The sequence below is a fragment of the Bombina bombina genome, chromosome 6 (assembly GCF_027579735.1).
Source record: "Bombina bombina isolate aBomBom1 chromosome 6, aBomBom1.pri, whole genome shotgun sequence".
Classification (NCBI taxonomy): Eukaryota; Metazoa; Chordata; class Amphibia; order Anura; family Bombinatoridae; genus Bombina; species Bombina bombina.
In genome coordinates this window covers 900,722,015-900,744,944 of record NC_069504.1, presented here as the reverse complement: position 1 = coordinate 900,744,944, position 22,930 = coordinate 900,722,015, and the positions used below count along the sequence as shown (strand labels likewise).

Sequence of the window (22,930 nt, the reverse complement as noted above, 5' to 3'; positions counted from 1 at the left end):
GAAATTATAGTGCAGACATCACAGGGACAAAAATACGACCAGAGAGATGAGAGCAACCTCCCATAAAAAGAAATAATGCTCTGGAATACAGAATCTCACAGGGGAAAGTTAGGTTAACAGGGGAACACCTGGCACTGATATTTAATTCAAGTTAAACTGAAATGTTTTTATTACAGTTTAACTTACATTTGCCTCTGGTATACACTACTTTTCTGTCAGTTAAGTATATTGTGAACGTTGAACAAACTTCACCTATATACAGCATGCAAGATAATAAATCAGGACCCGATTTTCTAAAGCTCTCTGGGCTTGTGAGATTATGTAAGTTATCTTGCCAGTACTTTTTAAGCTCTTGTTATAATTCTTTAAATGCAGTTTTATCTTTGTCTCGCAAAAGGGTGTATCCTGCTTTTAGTTTGCGAAGACAATGCATGCATTACAGTAGGACTCACAAAAAAATCCTAATTTTAAGAATCATATAAATTGAATGAATGAAATATTGAAATAAAAATATATGGTATCTGACCCAGCATAGTTTTGATACTCAGGCCATCAGTGAGAACTGCAGGTGTAACATGCTTAGAGAATATAATGACACTTATGAGAGAGCTTTAGACATTTCCCTGTCCCTCCCAAATTCTGAAACTGACAATTCTTATTTCACATAGAAAAAATACAAAATGCAATGTGTAAAAAATACAGACATTCTTATGCATGATGCTAATTTGTTACATTTACAAGTAACTTTCAAAGCACTATCTGACTTTGCAAAATCACAACCCTAAATATACCGCTGTCTGCAAAACGTAAAGGGACAGTCTAGTCAAAAGTAAACTTTCATGATTCATACAGGGCATACAATGTTAAACAACTTTCCAATTTACTTTTATCATCAAATTTGCTTTGTTCTCTTGGTATTCTTTATTGAAACCTAAGCCTAGGTAGGCTTCTAAACTGATTTCTAAGCCATTGAAAGCCGCCTCTTATCTCCATGCATTTTGACAGTTTTTCACAGTTAGACAGTGCTAGTTTAGTGCTAATTCATGTGTGCCATATAGATAACATTGTGCTCACTCCTGTGGGGTTATTTATGAGTCAGTACTGATTTTCTAAAATGCAAGTCTGTCAATGTACATACATACAAAGATACAAGATAAAAACAGAGGTAAAAAGTGTATTAATAGAAGTGATGGTTATGCAAAACTGGGGAATAAAGGGTTTTTTAAACAATAACAAATTTCAAGTAGACTCTCCCTTTAAATGCATTTAACACAAAATAGAAATGTAATATAAGGACACGGAATTATGACTAAATTAAATGACAAAGCACTAAGTGTAAATGCAACAAAACTCTGAAGTCATGCATTACAACATTGTACTGAGCTTGTCTCTCATTCACATCCGGCAATGCAATGAATGCCCCTTGGAGAGATGAGGCAAAATTCGCTTTTCTAGAATCTTGTGAGGGATCTCACAGTTCTAGAGATTAATTTTAGATAATCTCATCTGATCAGAGAGCTTTTATAAAATCAGGCTCTAAAAGAAAATAAACATGGCAGTCCCAAGTATATTGGAAAGTGTTTTTTTTTTTTTTCTTCTTTTTTTCATGCTTTATGTCAATTATTAAACTTTAATTTTAAATTTAGTGGCCCTTTAAACTGCCCCCTTGTGAGCTTTGCTTGACATAATGACATCACTGATGGCATCACATGTGACATTATCTTTGACGTCACTAGTGAAAATGATATACGAGTGTCTGTATATATAGTTTGTGCAGAAATATATTTATAAAAAACACTTAGAGATACTGTTTGTAACAGGTGATGCCACTAGAAATGTGTTAGTGTGGGGTTAACGGGGTGAGCATTTGTTGTATGTGTGGGAGAATGTTAGTGTGGAGTTAGCGGGGTGAGCAGGAGTTGTATGTGTGGGAGAATGTTAGTGTGGGGTTAGCGGGGTGAGCATCTGTTGTATGTGTGGGAGAATGTTAGTGTGGGGTTAGCGGGGTGAGCAGGAGTTGTATGTGTGGGAGAATGTTAGTGTGGGGTTAACGGGGTGAGCAGGAGTTGTATGTGTGTGAGAATGTTAGTGTGGGGTTAACGAGGTGAGCAGGAGTGTATGTGTGGGAGAATGTTAGTGTGGGGTTAACGGGGTGAGCAGGAATGTATGTGTGGGAGAATGTTCGTGTGAGGTTAACGGGGTGAGCAGGAGTTGTATGTGTGGGAGAATGTTAGTGTGGGGTTAACGGGGTGAGCAGGAGTTGTATGTGTGGGAGAAAGTTAGTGTGGGGTTAACGGGGTGAGCAGGAGTTGTATGTGTGGGAGAATGTTAGTGTGGGGTTAACGGGGTGAGCAGGAGTTGTATGTGTGGGAGAATGTTAGTGTGGGGTTAACGGGGTGAGCAGGAGTTGTATGTGTGGGAGAAAGTTAGTGTGGGGTTAACGGGGTGAGCAGGAGTTGTATGTGTGGGAGAATGTTAGTGTGGGGTTAACGGGGTGAGCAGGAGTTGTATGTGTGGGAGAATGTTAGTGTGGGGTTAGCGGGGTGAGCAGGAGTTGTATGTGTGGGAGAAAGTTAGTGTGGGGTTAACGGGGTGAGCAGGAGTTGTATGTGTGGGAGAATGTTAGTGTGGGGTTAGCGGGGTGAGCAGGAGTTGTATGTGTGGGAGAAAGTTAGTGTGGGGTTAGCGGGGTGAGCAGGAGTTGTATGTGTGGGAGAATGTTAGTGTGGGGTTAGCGGGGAGAGCAGGAGTTGTATGTGTGGGAGAATGTTGGTGTGGGGTTAGCGGGGTGAGCAGGAGTTGTATGTGTGGGAGAAAGTTAGTGTGGGGTTAACGGGGTGAGCAGGAGTTGTATGTGTGGGAGAATGTTAGTGTGGGGTTAGCGGGGTGAGCAGGAGTTGTATGTGTGGGAGAATGTTAGTGTGGGGTTAGCGGGGAGAGCAGGAGTTGTATGTGTGGGAGAATGTTGGTGTGGGGTTAGCGGGGTGAGCAGGAGTTGTATGTGTGTGAGAATGTTAGTGTGGGGTTAGCGGGGTGAGCAGGAGTTGTATGTGTGGGAGAATGTTAGTGTGGGGTTAGCGGGGTGAGCAGGAGTTGTATGTGTGGGAGAATGTTAGTGTGGGGTTAGCGGGGTGAGCAGGAGTTGTATGTGTGGGAGAATGTTAGTGTGGGGTTAGCGGGGTGAGCAGGAGTTGTATGTGTGTGAGAATGTTAGTGTGGGGTTAGCGGGGTGAGCAGGAGTTGTATGTGTGGGAGAATGTTAGTGTGGGGTTAGCGGGGAGAGCAGGAGTTGTATGTGTGGGAGAATGTTAGTGTGGGGTTAGCGGTGTGAGCAGGAGTTGTATGTGTGGGAGAATGGATGAGAGGAGAAGGCTGTGTGCAATGGAGAAAGGGAGGCAAATAGGGTGTGCAAGGGCTGGTATGGGAGGGACAGGGGGCTAAGAGGATAAGCAGGGATGTGTGTAAAGAAGTAGGGGTGAGAGGATAAGGAGGAGTCTGTGTGTAACCAATAGGTGATGTGGAGGGTGCTGTGCTTGAGGAAGAGAGGAATAAGAGGGTTTTAAGCAGACTGTGAAGAAATAGGGTTAAGATGAAGCTGAAGAAGGTGAGGATAGTAGATATCAAGCAACTGGAGAGAGAGGTTGAGGAGGAGGCTGCGTTTGAGGAGGGAGGGTTAAAGGGATAAACAGAAGCTGGCGTGTGAGGGTTAGTGGGAGTGAGAGGATGAATAGGGTTTGAGGGAGAGGTTGCTGAAAAGAGGAGTTAGAGGGAGTGAGAGGTAAAGAAACAAATATGGTTTTATAGAATGACATAGGAGATTTCATGTAGAATCGGCACATTCAGCATTGCAGAGGCAAAGTATTGGTTATCTTTCATAATGATGTCTTCCATTATTTTACTTAATTGTGCCTTATGATATAGCTGTATAGCTTTGGGTTTTAGTGTGCATGTCACCTGTTACTGTAGTGCGTTTTTGCATTCACGGAGTGCACCTCTCTATATTTAATTTATTTGTTCTACACTTTACTATGGGCAGAAGCAATTTTTTTTTTTTTTTAAATGACATTTTCCTTCTTCCTACAGGTCCTTGGATGGGAGACTCCAGGTGTCACACCGGAAAGGTCTGCCGCATGTTATATATTGCAGACTGTGGAGGTGGCCTGACTTGCACAGTCACCATGAGCTGAGAGCCATGGAGATATGTGAATATGCTTTTAACATGAAAAAGGATGAAGTGTGTGTGAATCCTTATCATTACCAAAGAGTGGAAACTCCAGGTACGTGCTATACCATACTGTAAGCAATGGCATGCACATATTTATTAAAACAAACACGGGGGATACAAAGTAATTCACCAGGAGAGGTTGTATAGATCAATAGATGATGATGTAGTAACAATGAAAGGAGATATACAAATGTTTTATACTGAGCAATATGAGGAGTTATAGAGGATGAGGAAGGCTATAGGTATCAGTATATGGAGTTAACAGAAATAGGTGCAAGAGGTTATTGCGAGATTTTATGTTATTTATCTGGGAGTGGGCAATATGAGAAGTTATACTATGAGTTTATAGGGTGAAATTAGTTATTGAGAGAGGTTATAGCAAATAATATGAGGGTTGCAAGTGAGCTCTATTTAATATGTATATGGCGAGGAAAAAGAGAGTTGTTGGGTCTGGACACATGGACTGCAGGGATGAGTTGCAAACAAGGGTTTAAAAAGCAAATGGTCCATTTCCTGGGAGAAGTTATATGGGGTCATTAGGAGAGTGCTGTTAATGAGCAGTTTGGTTATTATATAGTTTACGTGACCATTATGAAGATGTGTTTAATTTATGGGTTTTGTGGGGAATGGACGTTCTGTGATTCTTTGTCTTATGAATTATTTTTTCCCCCCACAGTTCTGCCTCCAGTGCTGGTTCCACGACACACCGAGATTCCCACCGAATTCCCTCCTCTTGATGATTACAGCCATTCCATCCCAGAGAACACTAACTTCCCAGCAGGCATTGAGCCACAAATAAACTACATTCCAGGTCTGGCTTTACCCTATAGCAGGGTCATATACACAGGGTTTATGTGCTGGGGCAGTTTAATTTACAGATACCACTTCCAAATTAGATTCACATGAAACTACCCATCAGCTCCAAAATCCTCTTACTATTACATCTAAATATTTTGTTCTTAATAATAAAATGTGATATGTACTAGATCAGTTATCTAATTTCCTTTATCAGATGTCATTATATTATGTGAGAACTGATTTCAAGAGACTTAAAGGTCTTTCCCATAACATTTTATTTCTGCAAGGTTTTATGTTCATATGCTTTTGTAGGTTGTAATTATAACTTTTTTAGTTCATATTTTGTAATGTTCAAAGGCTTAGTTTACAGATAAAAAAAGTAAAACCTGCAGTGATTTTCAGGTGTATATTTAAAATAAGAGAAAAAAATATTAATCAAATTAAAAATGAATTTTACTGTTCTTCAGAAACTCCTCCCCCTGGCTATTTGAGCGAAGATGGAGAGACCAGTGACCAAATGAATCACAGTGTCGATTCAGGTGAGGAGGGGAAAGGAAATCTTGTGGGTACACGTATTGTATGAATTTCATTTTAATATCCTGTCTTTTTACAGGTTCACCAAGTCTGTCTCCAAACTCTATGTCACCCGCACACAGTAACATGGGTAAGCACAATGCCAGTGTCCCCACAAGTGTTTGTTTTCAAGTGTTAGAGCTGTTTGAACCCATAAAGGGATAACAAACCCTACAAAATGCTAGTAGTAATGATGTATTCAAAGCAAAGATCAGCAAGAAAGTAATATGCTGATGTGTGTGTGCATTTTAAATTATATTAGTTATATTAATAGTGATATTAAAGCCAAAAATAAACTTTCATGATTCAGATAGAGCATATCACTTTAAGACACTTTCTATCATCAAATTTACTTTGTCCGCTTGATATCCTTTGTTGAAAAGCATATATAAATACCCTCAGCAGCAAAGCACTACTGGAAGCAAGCTGGTGATTAGTGGCTACTCATATGCCTCTTGGGATTGGCTCACCAGATATGCCCCTAGCTTGTTCCCAGTAGTGCAATTATCCTCTGGGATGACTTTATCTGTTTAATCCATTGGAGCATTTTCTATTAGCACTTTTATATCCTTTTAAGGAAAAAGTGTAAAGTTTTAATTTCATTTTATTAATGGCGCCTCAAAACTATCCTAGGATAAAAAAGACTGTTCTTCTTATCTGATGGTGGTAAATGAGATGAAAACTAACAATCTTATGCACTAAGTATGACAAATATGTGCTCACTACTTCCCCGGGATCATCTTGTGTAGAAGAGGGGACTTGTATCTTTTGTTTAGTAGTAAAATGTTGGTGAACTGGCTTTCTTATGATGTCATCTGGCTCTGACTAAGTGAATTTATTATTGATTTAGAAACATACAAACGTCAATCATGGAATTTGTTTTAAAAAGGCAAATAAAATAATAACAAATATCTAAACTCATGAGACTAACTTCGATTTCCACATTCAGTTTATTTGCTCAGTATAAAAGTCAATTTCTTTGATTCTAGTATGATAGATAATACCATAATACATCACTCTCTCAATGTAAAATTGTCTGTCCTTTCTCTCCTTCCTAATTCCTTTTGTTTGTGTTCTCCAGGCAGGATGTTTTTCCAACAGCCTTCTTTGTATTTTTTATTCCTTTTTAGTGATTCTATGATGAGGCGTGCAGCTGAGAATTTCATATTTTCTTGTTATTGTTTTTTTTTTTAACATTATTTTCTAACTCGTGGATCAGCCACCTTTTGTAACTGGTGTAATTAAATAATAGCATAAAGAGACCTGGTAATCCAGCCTGCCTCATTTTTTCAGGTCTGATATAATTAATTAGAAAGGAAGTAAAAAAGGAAAGAATGAAGGAGAAATAAAGGAAGGAAATAAATAAAGATCCTGTAAATCTTTAACCTACATCAGACCTTGAATTTCAGACCCCTGGCTCTGAAGTGTCTGTCATCGCCTCTTGTCTGCTGGTTTGGTGTACCTTGTGTATTATGTGCTGTTTCTCAAGCTGCATGCATGGGGCCTATGCATGAGAGTGAAGAGAATGGTGACGCTGGGCCTGGCTGCTACGGTGCTGACTGCCAGGCATAAATGTGACAAGCAACCGATCAAAAGCTGTCACCTCTTACTGCAGCACTACCAAGTGCCATCAAAAGTCATGCTGAGTGCTCTAAATGTTTAATTGTATTTTCTGACGTGCATTTTTGTCTCCGCTTAGTGGTTACATGTATTCTTAAAGGGACACTGGTAGAGAACACAATTGTAAACAATTTTCCAATTCATTTCCATTGTCAAAATGTGGGCAATCTTTATATATTCACACTTTCTGAGGCACCAGCTTCTACTGAGCAAGCACAAAACTCACATTATATACAGTACATATATGCAATATATTGGTTGATGGCTGTCACATGATGTTGGGGGGAAAATTTAACTAACTGAAATTTGTCAGAAAGATAAACTACTACTCATTTGAAATTTAGACTAATTGCTTTTGTATCTTATGCATTTGTTGATTATGTGTCACTGAAATATATAGACATCATTTAGGAAAGCTTATGAAAACTTTTTCTTTTCTGCAAATATTTACATAAACTTGCTAGCTAAATTTTGTACAATTATTTTAGATCTTGAGAAACTTTTCTAAAGATTAAAATAAACCAAGATGGCGTCAGCCAATTGGAATTAAAGGTGAAAAAATCATATTGACTGATCCAATCAGCCAATAGGATTGAGCTTCAATCCTATTGGTTGATCCAATCAGCCAATAGGATTGAGCTCGCATTCTATTGGCTGATTGGAATCAGGCAATAGGATTGAGCTCGCATTCTATTGGCTGATTGGAATCAGGCAATAGGATTGAAGCTCAATCCTATTGGCTGATTGCATCAGCCAGTAGGATTTTTTCACCTTTAATTCCGATTGGCTGATAGAATTCTATCAGTGAATCGGAATTCAAGGGACGCCATCTTGGATGACGTCACTTAAATTAACCTTCATTCTAGAAGAGCCATCGGAAGAAGAGGATGCTCCGCGCCAAATGTCTTGAAGATGGAGCCGCTTCGCGCCGGATGGATGAATATAGAAGATTCCGTCTGGATGAAGACTTCTCCCGGCTTCGTTGAGGATGGATGTCCGGTCTTCAAAAACTGTAAGTGGGTCTTCGGGAGTTAGTGTTAGGTTTTTTTAAGGGTTTATTGGGTGGGTTTATTTTTAGATTAGGGTTTGGGCAAGGAAAAAGAGCTAAATGCCCTTTTAAGGGCAATGCCCATCCAAATGCCCTTTTCAGGGCAATGGGGAGCTTAGGTTTTTTAGATAGGTTTTTATTTGGGGGGGTTCGGTTGTGTGGGTGGTGGGTTTTACTGTGTTTGTATTTTTTTTTTTTACAGGTAAAGGCGCTGATTTCTTTGGGGCAATGCCCTGCAAAAAGCCATTTTAAGGGTTATTGGTAGTTTAGGCTAGGTTTTTTTTTATTTCTGGGAGGCTTTTTTATTTTGATTAGGTGTAATTAGTTTAAATATTTGATATTTTAATTTTTATTTTGTGTAATTTAGTGTTTTTTTTTTTTGTAATTTAGTTAATTGTATTTAATTAATGTAATTGATTTAATTGTAGTGTAAGGTTAGGTGTTAGTGTAAGACAGGTTAGATTTTATTTTACAGGTAAGTTTGTATTTATTTTAACTAGGTAGTTATAAAATAGGTAATGACTATTTACTAACTATTCTACCTAGTTAAAATAAATACAAACTTGCCTGTGAAATAAAAATAAAACCTAAGTTAGCTACAATGTAACTATTAGTTATATTGTAGCAGGCTTTTGTAGGTTTTATTTAGATTTATTTTAATTACATTAAAGTTAGTGGGGTTAGGGTTAGACTTAGGGTTAGGTTTAGGGATTAATAACTTTAGAATAGTGGCGGCGATTTTGGGGGCAGCAGATTAGGGGTTAATAACAGTAATGTAGGTTGCGGTGATGTTAGGGACAGCAGATTTAGGGTTACTAATATTTAACTAGTGTTTGCGATGCGGGAGTACGGCGGTTTAGGGGTTAATATTTGTAGTGGCAGCGATGTCCGGAGTGGCAGATTAGGGGTTAATACATTTATTTTATTATTTGCCATGCGGGAGGGCCTCGGTTTAGGGGTTAATAGGTAGTTTATGGGTGTTAGTGTACTTTTTAGCACTTTAGTTATGAGTTTTATGTTACAGATTTGTAGTGTAAAACTCATAACTACTGACTTTCAGATGGCAGTACGGATCTTGTAGTTATGGGCTGTACCGCTCACTTTTTGGCTGGAAAGGCAAACTCGTAATACCTGCACTATGGAAGTCCCATTGAAAAATGACTTTTTGAAAGCTGCGGTAGTTACGTTGCGTTATGGCCAAAAAAGTGTGCAGTACAGAAATACCTGCAAGACTCGTAATACCAGCGGTAGTGAAAAAGAACCATAACGCTGCTTTTTCACCCATAACGCAAAACTCGTAATAGAGAGAAAGGTTCTCAGTAATTCATAAAATGGAAGAGGTTGGAGAATATACAGACATATATCACAGGATTAGATTCTCTGAGGTCTACCCAATTCATATACACCAAGTAGAAACGAGTCAACTAGTACCTTCATTCCTTGGCATCCTGAATATTAGATCTTTTGGTTTTCAAATATAACAAATTCAAATTAAAAGTTTTTAGATGGAGCTTTAGTTTATTTATAATCCCTACATACACACAAACTTGTTGTAATTACAAAGCATGTAAGGCAATTTTGCCATTCTAGAAGTTCCAAAGTCAGAAGAAAGAAACAGACCACTTTCTAGATTTCAGAAAAACGTAAAAACTTGTCCTGCATATAATAGATGGTCTCTTTTTAAAGAGACAGTGTACTGTAAAATTAGTTTACCCTTAATCATTTCCACGGTCACGGGGGGCAAGGGTGCCTTTCTACCGCAGTATAAGAAGAATAAACCTAAGGGTCCTAATTTTCGTCCCTTTCGTTCAGACAAGTCCCAACGTCAGCAACCTTCCGTGAATCCTGAGCAGTCCAAGGGATCTTGGAAACCCTCTCAGTCTTGGAATAAGGCCAAGCAGAGCAAGAAGCCCGCCAAGACAAAAACGGCATGAAGGGGCGGCCCTCGATCCGTCTCTGGATCTCGTAGGGGACAGACTCTCTCTTTTCGCGTGGGCTTGTTTGAGAGACGTACAGGATCCATGGGTTGTGGAAGTTGTTACCCAGGGTTACAGGATAGGTTTCAAAACTCATCCTCCCAGGGGCAGATTCCTCTTGTCAAATCTCTCATCAAATCCAGAGAAACGGATTGCCTTTCTAGAGTGCGTGAGGGATCTCTCCTCTCTAGGAGTAATTGTACCAGTATCTCTAGCAGAAATAGGTCTAGGGTACTATTCAAACCTTTCGTGGTACCAAAGAAGGAGGGCACATTTCGCCCGGTTCTAGACCTAAAGTGCCTAAATAAGTTTCTGTCGGTTCCATCGTTTAAAATGAAGATAAGGTCTATACTGCGCCTTGTTCAAGAGGGTCAGTTCATGACTACGATAGACTTGAAGGACGCTTACTTTCATGTGCCAATACACAAGGATCACTTCAGATTTTTAAGGTTCACCTTTCTGGATCAGCACTCCAAGAATCTTCACAAAGGTTCTGGGAACTCTGCTTGCGGTAGCGAGATCCAGAGGGATAGCAGTGTCTCCTTATCTGGACGACATTCTGGTTCAAACTCCATTCTACCACCTGGCAGAGCGCCATTCGAGAGCTCTTCTCTCATGGATGGAAAGTAAACTCAGGAAAGAGTTCTCTGGTTCCCAGTACCAGAGTGTAGTTCCTGGGCACAATAATAGACTCCATTGCCATGAAGATATTCCTAACAGAGAAGAGACGTTGCAAGATTGTCTCAAGCTGTCTTGTCCTTCAATCCTCCTCAAGGCCATCAGTGGCCCGGTGCATGGAGGTAATTGGTATCCACTATAGATGTCATTCCATTCACCAGATTCCATCTCCGACCTCTTCAGCTGTGCATGCTGAGGCAGTGGAACGATGATCATTCGGACCTATTCCAAATGATCTCTCTGGACAACGGGTGGAGGGAATCTCTCTCTTGGTGGCTCCGTCCAGATCAGCTGTCCCAGGGGACATCCTTCCCCAGACCATCTTGGGAGATTGTGACTACGGACGCAAGTCCAAGTCCAAGTTCATCAGATTCCAGTCGGACAACATTACCTCAGTGGCTTACATCCACCATCAGGGGGAAACGAGAAGCTCCCTAGCCATGAGGGAAGTATCTTGGATTCTGGAGTGGGTGGAGGCCCACGACTGCTCGCTATCAGCGACAGTCGTTTCATCCGGGGGAATGGTCTCTTTACCCCGAAGTGTTTGCGGAGATTTGCAACAGTTGGGGGATTCCGGAGATAGATCTCATGGTGTCCAGGCTCAACTTCAAGCTACCCAGATACTGGTCGCGGTCCAGGGATCCCCAGGCAGAACTGATAGATGCCTTAGCAGTGCCTTGGGGATTCAACCATATTTCCACCGTTACCACTTCTACCTTGTGTAGTGGCACGCATCAAACAGGAGCAAGTGTCAACTATTCTGATTGCTCTGTCGTGGCCGTGGAGGACATGGTTTGCGGATCTAGTGGGGATGTCATCGTCCCCTCCATGGAGGTTGCCCTGTTGCAGGGACCTGCTGGTACAGGGCCCCTTTGTGCATCAGAATCTAGATTCTCTGAGGCTGACTGCGTGGCAATCGAATGCTTATTCTTAGCCAGAAGACGATTTTTTGAGAGGGTGATTGATACTCTCATTCAAGCCAGAAAGCCGGTCACCCGTCGCATCTATCATAAGATGTGGAGGACCTACTTACTCTGGTGTGAAACTCGTGGATATTCCTAGAATAAGGTCAGGGTATCCAGAATCCTTTCCTTCCTTTGGAGAAGGGACTTGCCGCCAGTTCCTTAAGGGGACAGATTTTGGCTCTATCTGTGTTGTTGCACAAGAAGCTTGCTGAGCTCCCTGATATACAGTCTTTTGTTCAGGCTCTGTCCAGGAACAGGCCTGTGTTTAGACATTCTGCTCACCCTTGGAGTTTAAATCTGGTTCTTAAGGTTTTGCAGGGGGCTCCGTTTGAGCCTATGCATTCTTTTGACATTAAGACTCTGTCTTGGAAAGTTCTTCTTCTACTGGCCATTGCATCGGCACACAGAGTGTCTGAATTAGCGGCCTTTCAATGTGAGCCTCCTTACCTGGTTTTCCATGCAGATAAGGCTATCCTTCGCACTGGACTGGGATTTCTCCCTAAGGTTGTGTCTGATCGCAACATTAATTAGGAAATTGTGGTTCCTTCCTTGTGTCCTAAACCTTCTTCTTCGAAGGAACGGTTACTTCATAACTTGGATGTGGTTCGAGCTTTGAAATTCTATCTTCAGGCTACGAAGGATTTCAGACAAACTTCAGCTTTGTTTGTTGTCTATTCGGGGAAGCGCAGGGGGCAGAAAGCTTCTTCCACTTCCCTATCGTTTTGGCTGAGGAGCATGATCCGCTTGGCTTATGAGACAGCAGGACATAAACCTCCTCAGAGGTTTATGGCTCACTCAACTAGAGCTGTGGCTTCTTGATTTGTAAGGCAGCTACTTGGACCTCCTTACATACCTTTTCAAAGTTTTACAAATTTGACGTTTTTGCTTCGGCTGAAGCAGATTTTGTGAGAGAGGTTTTGCAGGCTGTGGTGCCCTCAGAATAGGGTCCACCTCCTTTTTTTTTTTTTTTTTAACCCACCCGTTTTCATTCAGTATCCTCTAGAGCTTGGGTATTTGTTTCCCACAAGTAATAAATGAAGCCGTGGACTCTCCTCGTATTAGATGGAAAACATAAATTATGCTTACCTGATAATTTAATTTCCATTGTTACGAGGAGAGTCCACGGCTCCCGTCCGGTTCTCCGTTGGGTGGACCTAAATTTCTTTTGTTTTTTCTTCTGGCACTATTTATACCCTGATATTCCTCCTACTGTTCCTTGTTCCCTTGGCAGAATGATTGGGGGATGAGGGGAGTGGGGGAGATATTTAAGCCTTTGGCTGGGGTGTCTTTGCCTCCTCCTTGTGGCCAGGTTCTGTATTTCCCATAAGTAATGAATGAAGCCGTGGACTCTCCTCGTAACAATGGAAATTAAATTATCAGGTAAACATAATTTATGTTTTTAAACAACTTTCCAGTTTACTTCTATTATCAAATTTCCTTCATTCTCTTGGAATCATTTGTTAAAGGAGCAGCAATGCACTACTGATTTCTAATTGAACACATGGGTGAGCCAATCAGTATAAATATGCAGCCACCAATCAGCAGCTACAACCTCGGTTTTTTGCTGCTCCTGAGCTTTCCTAGATAAACCTTTCAGCAAATGATAACAAGAGTAGCAATCAAATTAAATAATAGAAGTACATTGGAACGTTGTTTAAAATTGTATGTTCTGTCTAAATCATGAATGTCTAACTTTACTGTCCCCTTAAGTACTGAAAAAATACTCAAATAGGTTGGGATACAACAGGCAAAAGCAGTCATTTCAAATGACAAAATAAACATAAATTAGCTATTTGTAAACAATTGAATACACTACAGCAGGTAAAATGGATAATCGGGCTAAGTGTAAAAATGGGCTTTATTTTTCAAATAAAGATACCAAGAGAAAAAAAGAAAAATCGATAATAGGAGTAAATTAGAAAGTTGCTTAAAATTGCATGCTCTATCTAAATCATGAAATAATAAATGTGGATTTGAGATCCCTTTAAGGTCAGTCTCCTGAATAAAATCACCCAATAAACCACTCCTCCTTAACCAGTTTGCAAAAGTCATTATGGCTAAACATTAGCATTGTACAGTATATTTCACTAAACCTTCTTTTTTGTGTACCATAAGATAGTATTTGGACAGAATTGTCTTTAAGAGGAAGTGCAAAAAGAAAATGCTCTTATGCATAACCTAGCAAAACACATATGGCGAACCAATGACAAGAGGCAAATTTGTGTAGCTAGATCCCAGAAGTTGATTGCTGTTCTGGAGCTGACTTAAACAATGTGTTTATCCCTTTTGCATGGGTTAAACACAACGGCATCTGTGACACAGTCCTCTCGTGGCTCTCTTCCTACCTGTCAAACCGTACCTTTAGTGAAGCCTTCTCTGGTGCCTCCTCTGCCCCGTCACCACTTTCTGTCCGAGTACCGCAAGGCTCTGTCCTCGGTCCCCTTCTCTTCTCAATCTACACGTCATCACTAGGTTCCCTAATAAAGTCCCACGGTTTCCAATATCATTTGTATGCCGACGACACCCAAATCTACTTCTCTGCACCTATCTCCTTCCTTGCTAACCCGTGTCACTAACTGTCTTTCTCACATCTCTTCCTGGATGTCCTCTCACTACCTCAAGCTAAATCTCTCCAAAACGGAGCTCCTTGTTTTCCCTACTTCTTCCAAAATCTCCACCCCCAATCTCTCTATAACTGTCGACAACTCCATCATTACCCCTACCCCACATGCCCGATGTCTCGGGTCACATTTGACTCAGATCTTTCTTTCTTTCACTCCTTAAGCCTGCCGCTTCCACCTTAAAAACATCTCTAAAATTAGACACTTCCTTATACAAGACACAACTAAGATTTTAATGCACTCTCTCATCCTTTCCCGCCTTGATTACTGCAATTCTGTCCTCTCTGGTCTCCTCACCTGCCGCCTAGCTCCTTTACAATCCATAATAAATGCCTCTGTCAGGCTCATCTTCCTTACACGTCGCTCTTCATCTGCTGCACCTCTCTGCCAATCCCTTCAGTGGCTTCTTTTGGCCTCTAGGATTAAACACAAAATTCTCACTCTGACATACAAAGCCCTCAACTGCACTGCTCCCCACTATATCTCAGACCTTGTCTCCAGATACTCTCCCTCCCATCCCCTTTGCTCTGCTCATGACCTCCTCCTCTCCTCCTCTCTTGTTACCTCATCACACTCCCGTTTACAGGACTTCTCCAGACTGGCTCCTATCTTGTGGAACTCTCTGCCTCGCTCCACAAGACTCTACCCTAGTTTTGAAAACTTCAAGCGCTCCCTAAAGACTCTACTGTTCAGGGATGCATGCAACCTATGCTAACCTTTCTTTATACCATTTCTTCTCCATCGCTATCCCCTATACCTCCTTAGCATGTAAGCCTAAGAGTCCAGCTGTTTGTAGATCACCTTCTTAAGAGTTGACTACAACAGTGCAACTCTTGGCAGGGCCCTCTACCCATTTGATCCATATAATTGTTTTGTTGTACTCCGCATTTGTTTATAGCGCTGCGGAATCTGTTGGCGCTCTACAAATAACCGATAATAATAATAATGCATCACTACAATAATACAATGTTGTAACACATTAGAGCACTTTCATGTTTCACTTGTGTCTCTTTAAATAAATAATGAACTTTATTAACTTCTAATACATTGATTAGACAGGTCCAAAATATAGACTGTTTAAAGGGACACACAAATTAAACTTTCATGATTCAGATAGAGCAGCAATTTTAAACAACTTTCAATTTTACTTCTATTAACAAAATGTGCACAGTCTTTTTATATTTTCACTTTTTGATTTACCAGCTCCTACTGAGCATGTGTAAGCATTGACAGACTATAGATATAGGCATTTGTGATTGGCTGATGGCTGTCACGTGGTACAGGGGGAGTGGAAATAGACATAACTTTGAAATTTGTCCAAAAAAAATCTACTACTCAATTGAAGTTCAGACTATGTGCTATTGCAGTCTTTTTTTTTTTTTTAATTAGCTTTATTTTGAGAAAAATAAATTTTTACAAACGTTGGAGATACAGCTCCTATGATAATACAATAGGAAAATAAATTGAAGAGTTAATGCAATTTAAGGTTGATTAACTTCAAACATAAACAACCATTATAAACATAGATTAATTTGTTTCGGACAGGAATGTGTACCTCAGTTTATGAAACTTAAAGGTATTTGTTTTAATGGCATGTGAATGTATGTTAAGGTTAAGACTTGAGCTAACGTATTGGCCTCTAATGAACCAGGGTATATGGTATTTAATCTGTTTTTGAGATAAGATTCCCATGTGGACACTATGTCTGAATATACATCCATTCTTTCTTGTTTTAAATAAAATATTTCTTCTAAGTGAATCAATTCAGAAACTTTTCAAATCCACATGTCTAATGTGGGCGGATCTTTAGTTTTCCAGTTTTTGGCTATTAGAAATTTCACACTGTTAGATAGTATAAAAAACAATTTAAGAGATGGTTTACGTTTTATTTTAGGGGGATTATTCAATAGCCAAATCAGGGGATCCAAAGGGAATTCGGTTTTTAAGATATCTTCTATTTCGGATATAATGGCTCTCCATAAATTTTGGATGGATGTGCATTAACACCACATGTGGGTCATGCCTCTGTTAACATGACCACAGCGCCAACATGTTTTTTTGGCTTTATTATATAAGCAGTGACGTTTATGGGGTTTGTAGTACCATCTATGTAGGACCTTCAAATTTGATTTCTAAGGTAGCAGATGATATAGAGGTTTGAAGTGTTGAATGGATGATCCTTGAACATGTTAGTTGTGGTATAATAATTCCTATATCTCTTTCCCAGCTTTCTAGATATGGCAGAATATAACCTGGAAATGGGTTAATTAGTATTTTATATATATGTGACAGTGTATGACATATCAATGGTTCTCTAACACATAATTGTTCAAATTTAGTTAGGGGTCTGGTCATATTTCTAGCTTGTGAATGTGTCCATATGAAGTTGTATACTCGTCGGTATGTGAACCAGTTATTAAAACAAGTGAAGCCCTGCTAAGTCAGTTCTTCTTGTGTCTTTATATGTTTATTATTTATCAGCCAGAATAGCGGGAAATCATTTAAATGTGTGGTATATTTATGAGATTCAATTAGGGGACCTAAGTCAAGTTCACCATTCTTAAAGGGACACTCAGGTTAAATCAAATTTTCATGATTCAGATACAGCATGTAATTTTAAACAACTTTCCAATTTACTTCCATTAAAAAAAATGTGCACAGTCTTTTATATTTACAATTTTTGAGTCACCAGATCCTACTGAGCATGTGAAAGAATTCAGACTATACGTATATGCATTTGTGATTGGCTGATTGCTATCACATGGTACAAGGGGAGTGGAAATATACATAGCTTTGAAATTTGTTATAAAAAAATCTACTACTCATTTGAAGTTCAGACTAAGTGCTATTGCATTGTCTTGTTATCTTGCATTTGTTGATTATACAAATCTAATGTGTTGACTGGTCCTTTAACTAAGGATGTGAGTGGAGAGGGTCTAGAAGAGAGATTGGGGAAATGAATCATCATTTTATCCCATAGTCTAAGTGTTTCTGATATTATTGGGTTATGTAGAGGGCATAGAAAATTTTGTTTTTTAAGAGCCCAGCAGTATCTACTGGTATTCGTCGTTTGGGTTATGCTATGTTCTATGGACCCAACGTTTGTATGGTTTATGTATATTCCAATCGAGTATTCGTTGTAAAAATATTGCATATCTATAGTAAGCTAAATTAGGGAGACCCAATCCTCCCTGTATTTTAGGTAAGGACATACGTTTTTTATTGATTCTTGGGTGTTTTTTATGCCAAGTGCTTGTTGTAATCAGTCTAGGTATTTTACTTGGAGCGGGATTGGAAGGGTTTGTAGAATGTATAATATTCTGGGGAAAATATTCATTTTTATAAGGTTTATAAGACCCAGCCAGGATAATCTTTTAGATCTCCAACTCGACAAATCTTATTTCTTTTTATATCTTATCAATAGGATTAGTTTATCTATAGAGCTAGTAAGATAGACCCCTAGATATTTGAGAGATTGTGGATTCCATTTAAATTGTGATAGCTTTTCTATTTCTAGCTTTTTGTCTAGATCAAGTGTGATATTAAGTATTTCTAATTTGGGGATATTAATTAAGAAATTAGAAGAATGGTAGAGATACTTCAGGATTTGTTAATGTGAATAATATATCATCAGCAAATAATAATATGGTGTATTTTTGGTTACCGATTGTGACTCCCTTAATGTCAGGGTGGGATCTAATTTTCGCTGCCAACGTTTTAATAACACATGCAAATAAGAGTGGGGATAGGGGACATCCCTGATGTGTCCCATTTGATATTTTAAAGGATTCAGAGAGGGTGCCATTTATTAAAATTTTTGCAGTTGGATGTGTATATAAGGAAAATATCTTTTGAATCACTCCTCAACCAAGTCCCATCGTTTCTAGTGTGATTTTAAGGAAATCCCATGCAACGCGGTCAAAGGCCTTTTTCAGCGTCTGTAGATAATGCAATCATCGGTATTTTATTTTCTTGTGCAAAGAATATTATGTTTAAGGCCCTGACCATGTTGTCTTTGGCCTCTCTCCCTAGTACAAATCCTACTTAGTCAGGATGGATAAGCTCAGCCAGTAAAACGTTTATTCTATTTGCTAGTAATTTAGAGTACATCTTTACGTCAGAGTTGAGGAGTGATATTGGGCGATAGCTCAAGGGGGATTCTGGGGTTTTGTTTGGCTTTAATAGAACAGTAATATGGGCTTCTAGGGCTGAGCTTGGAAAAGGGTGTAATTCATCTATCGTGTTAAAGTATGTCAGCAGATGTAGCGAAAGTTGTTCTGCAAATAGAGAGTAATATTTATAAGTAAATCCATCTGGTCCTGGCGATTTATTTGTAGGAAGATTAATAATTATGTTTTCCAATTCTTCTAAAGAAAAGGAGTCGTCTAACGTCTCTGTTTGATATTGGGTCAGTTTGGGGAGTTGTAGGTTTTTTAGATAATTTGTGATGGTTTGTGTGCGTGTATTTGTGGAGTTAAGTTTATCAGAAGAAGATTGTGGTATATTGTATAAATTATGATAATATTTCCTGAATGTTTCTGCTATGGATTGTATAGAGCGTTTTGAGATTCCTTTGGTATCTTTGATATTGCATTGTCTTTTTATCATGCATTAGATGATTATGTAAATCTACTTTATTTACTGGTCCTTTAAAGATAATACAAATTCTCCTAGATGGTAGGTGATGAATGATCATTAGTGAAGATTAATTTTCAAAGTGATAAAATGCAATTATCATTTTAATTGAGTTAAATCTTAAATATAAGATTTTGTTACTTCTGGAATCAACATTCAACCAAATTTGTCTATTTAAACATTTGAAACACCCAAATTATTCTTAGAATATAGTCAAATGCATTTATGCATATACCTTTTTTTTTCACAGGGATAGTAAAGTCCAAATTAAGCTTTGATTATTCAGACAGGGCATGTCATTTTAAACAACTTTCTAATTTACTTTTATCATCACATTTGCTTTGTTCTCTTGTTATTCTTTTTTGAAAGCTAAACCTAGGTAGGCTCATATGCTAATTTCTAAGCTCTTGAAGGCTGACTCTTATCTGAATGAATTTGACAGTTTTCTCACAGCTAGAGGCCGTTAGTTCATGTGTTTCATATATATAACATTGTTCTCACGCCCGTGAAGTTATTTCAGGGTCAGCACTAATTACCTGAAATGCAAGTGTGTCAAAAGATCAGAAATAAGGAAACTTAGATACAAGGTAATTACAGAGGTAAAAAGTATATTTCTATAACCGTGTTGGTTATGCAAAACTGGGGAATGGTAAATAAAGGGATTATCTATCTTTTTAAACAATAACATATTTGGTATTTACTTTCCCTTTAAGAAAGATTTGTCTATCTCTAGTGTGCATATGAAGTAAAGATTCTAATCTTATTTCTTTACAAAACTAAAATACTGATGAAAGTAGCTGTAATTTTAAATAGCTTAATTTACAAGAATACAACCCTGGTGTACCATAAAATGGCCGTGCAGAGCCCTTTCTCACACGTTCACTCTTCCAGTATTTTAAATCTATTTTTTAGATGTAACAAGAGCTTTATACAGCCTTAGTCTGGCTGTGCGTTAAGTGAGCTAATCCTAGCACGTCCTGAGTTGGCTTGATCTTATCTTGATAAGTCCTAGAGAAATTTCAAGTAAAGAAAACCGCAAAGTGTTGAATAAATCTGAACATAAAGAGAAAGCTCTGCTAATATGTTTGTTCTGAAATACCCAGGGTGAATTTTAGGGACATTAAATAACTAACTGCTATATATATTAATGTATTCAAAGCAAAGATTGGCCTCAGCATTTGTGGATTTTTTTTATTATTATATTAGTTGTTTAAATATTGAAGTAGTGAGTATAGTTTTAGCCATTAACTAGTGCGGCCATGTTGTAAACCTGCTGAGGACAGTTACAGACTGTTATAAATAAGTGACTAGAGCAACAGTCATACAGTGCAGAAGTTACATATTTAAATTATTATTTTTATTAGTAGTATTTTCCTTCCTAAGATAGGGAGAGTCCACGGCTTCATTCCTTTCTGCTAGGAAATACAACACCTGGCCACCAGGAGGAGGCAAAGGCTTAAATATACCTCCCACTTCTTCATTACCCCAGTCATTCTTTGCCTTTCGTCACATTAGGATGTGGCAGAGAAGTGTCAGAAGATTCGGAGAGCCCTGAAAAAGGGTATCTGCCCTTCGAAATAGGACTGGAGTTTTAAGTAGTCATGTCAACCTGTCAGTGAGAGTATTGATGAAAGTTAGAGTCTAGATGCAGTAAAAAATGTTCTGCAAAACCATCCAGACTACTGCTAACAGCTCCTAAGCAATCAGTGTTGACGAGTTTCACTGCCTGCTTCCTCTCACTCAAGTCCATGTCAGGAGCGCTGCTATAAGACTGTCACACTTGAGAGGCTGTGTTCTGTTCCACAGCATGGATCCTAGAGGTTAAATCGTTTAAATTTTTACACATAAAATGCTATAACAGGATCGCAGTGTGGCTCCTTTATACCTTGATAGGATCCAGGGTTAATATCCTCTGAAGGGAAGTTATTGAACAGTTGGGGTTAATTAATCAGTGTATTAATTATTTACATGCTGCTTTGTGTGATTTTTTTCCTGGGCTGATAGACTGTGTTTTTGGCTGGAACAAACAGGTTTCACTTTTGTTATTTAAAGTGTTGCACAGCTCCTATTACTTGCTGTACTTGTAATAACAGGGGCAGTACTGTCTTGCACTCCATGTGACTGGGTGTGGTCTATGTTCATTTCCTCCATTCTGGCTGAGACTTGAACCTGAGGAGAGCTTTTCCTCTGTTAGCTGTTTGGGTCTAGGAGGTGGTGAGTGCTCCAGCCATTGGGAGTATAAAGGTGCAGTTTTCTATAATTAAAAACATTTTTATTTGTGTCCTTCTGTGGATATAACCTGAGCTATGGAGGACTCTGACATGTTAGAAGGTACTCCTTCTGTACTAAATCATACCTGTTTATATTGTAAGGAAGCTGTGGTTTTCTCCAACATAGGTGTGTCCGGTCCACGGCGTCATCCTTACTTGTGGGATATTCTCTTCCCCAACAGGAAATGGCAAAGAGCCCAGCAAAGCTGGTCACATGATCCCTCCTAGGCTCCGCCTACCCCAGTCATTCTCTTTGCCGTTGTACAGGCAACATCTCCACGGAGATGGCTTAGAGTTTTTTAGTGTTTAACTGTAGTTTTTATTATTCAATCAAGAGTTTGTTATTTTAAAATAGTGCTGGTATGTACTATTTACTCAGAAACAGAAAAGAGATGAAGATTTCTGTTTGTATGAGGAAAATGATTTTAGCAACCGTTACTAAAATCCATGGCTGTTCCACACAGGACTGTTGAGAGGAATTAACTTCAGTTGGGGGAACAGTGAGCAGTCTCTTGCTGCTTGAGGTATGACACATTCTAACAAGACGATGTAATGCTGGAAGCTGTCATTTTCCCTATGGGATCCGGTAAGCCATGTTTATTAAGATTGTAAATAAGGGCTTCACAAGGGCTTATTAAGACTGTAGACTTTTTCTGGGCTAAATCGATTCATTATTAACACATATTTAGCCTTGAGGAATCATTTAATCTGGGTATTTTGATAAGTTTATATCGGCAGGCACTTTTTTAGACACCTTTCTCTTTAGGGGCTTTCCCAAATCATAGGCAGAGCCTCATTTTCGCGCCGGTGTTGCGCACTTGTTTTTGAGAGGCATGACATGCAGTCGCATGTGTGAGGAGCTCTGATACATAGAAAAGACTTTCTGAAGGCGTCATTTGGTATCGTATTCCCCTTTGGGCTTGGTTGGGTCTCAGCAAAGCAGACTCCAGGGACTGTAAAGGGGTTAAAGTTAAGAACGGCTCCAGTTCCGTTATTTTAAGGGTTAAAGCTTCCAAATTTGGGGTGCAATACTTTTAAGGCTTTAAGACACTGTGGTGAAATTTTGGTGAATTTTGAACAATTCCTTCATATTTTTTCGCAATTGCAGTAATAAAGTGTGTTCAGTTTAAAATTTAAAGTGACAGTAACGGTTTTATTTTAAAACGTTTTTTGTACTTTGTTATCAAGTTTATGCCTGTTTAACATGTCTGAACTACCAGATAGACTGTGTTCTGAATGTGGGGAAGCCAGAGTTCCTTCTCATTTAAATAAATGTGATTTATGTGACAATGACAATGATGCCCAAGATGATTCCTCAAGTGAGGGGAGTAAGCATGGTACTGCATCATTCCCTCCTTCGTCTACACGAGTCTTGCCCACTCAGGAGGCCCCTAGTACATCTAGCGCGCCAATACTCCTTACTATGCAACAATTAACGGCTGTAATGGATAATTCTGTCAAAAACATTTTAGCCAAAATGCACACTTATCAGCGTAAGCGCGACTGCTCTGTTTTAGATAC

General features: G+C 39.1%; 1 protein-coding gene across 1 annotated transcript in view; it reads left to right on the top strand.

The window, feature by feature from the left end:
- The window catches only part of SMAD3 (SMAD family member 3), a 246,852-nt gene that overhangs the window by 182,086 nt on the left and 41,836 nt on the right, over window positions 1-22,930 (top strand). The window contains exons 2-5 of the mRNA XM_053718520.1: window positions 4,084-4,277; window positions 4,902-5,036; window positions 5,491-5,562; window positions 5,637-5,687. Of these exons, the coding sequence (XP_053574495.1) occupies window positions 4,084-4,277; window positions 4,902-5,036; window positions 5,491-5,562; window positions 5,637-5,687 (452 nt within the window). The remainder of the gene's footprint in view (window positions 1-4,083; window positions 4,278-4,901; window positions 5,037-5,490; window positions 5,563-5,636; window positions 5,688-22,930) is intronic.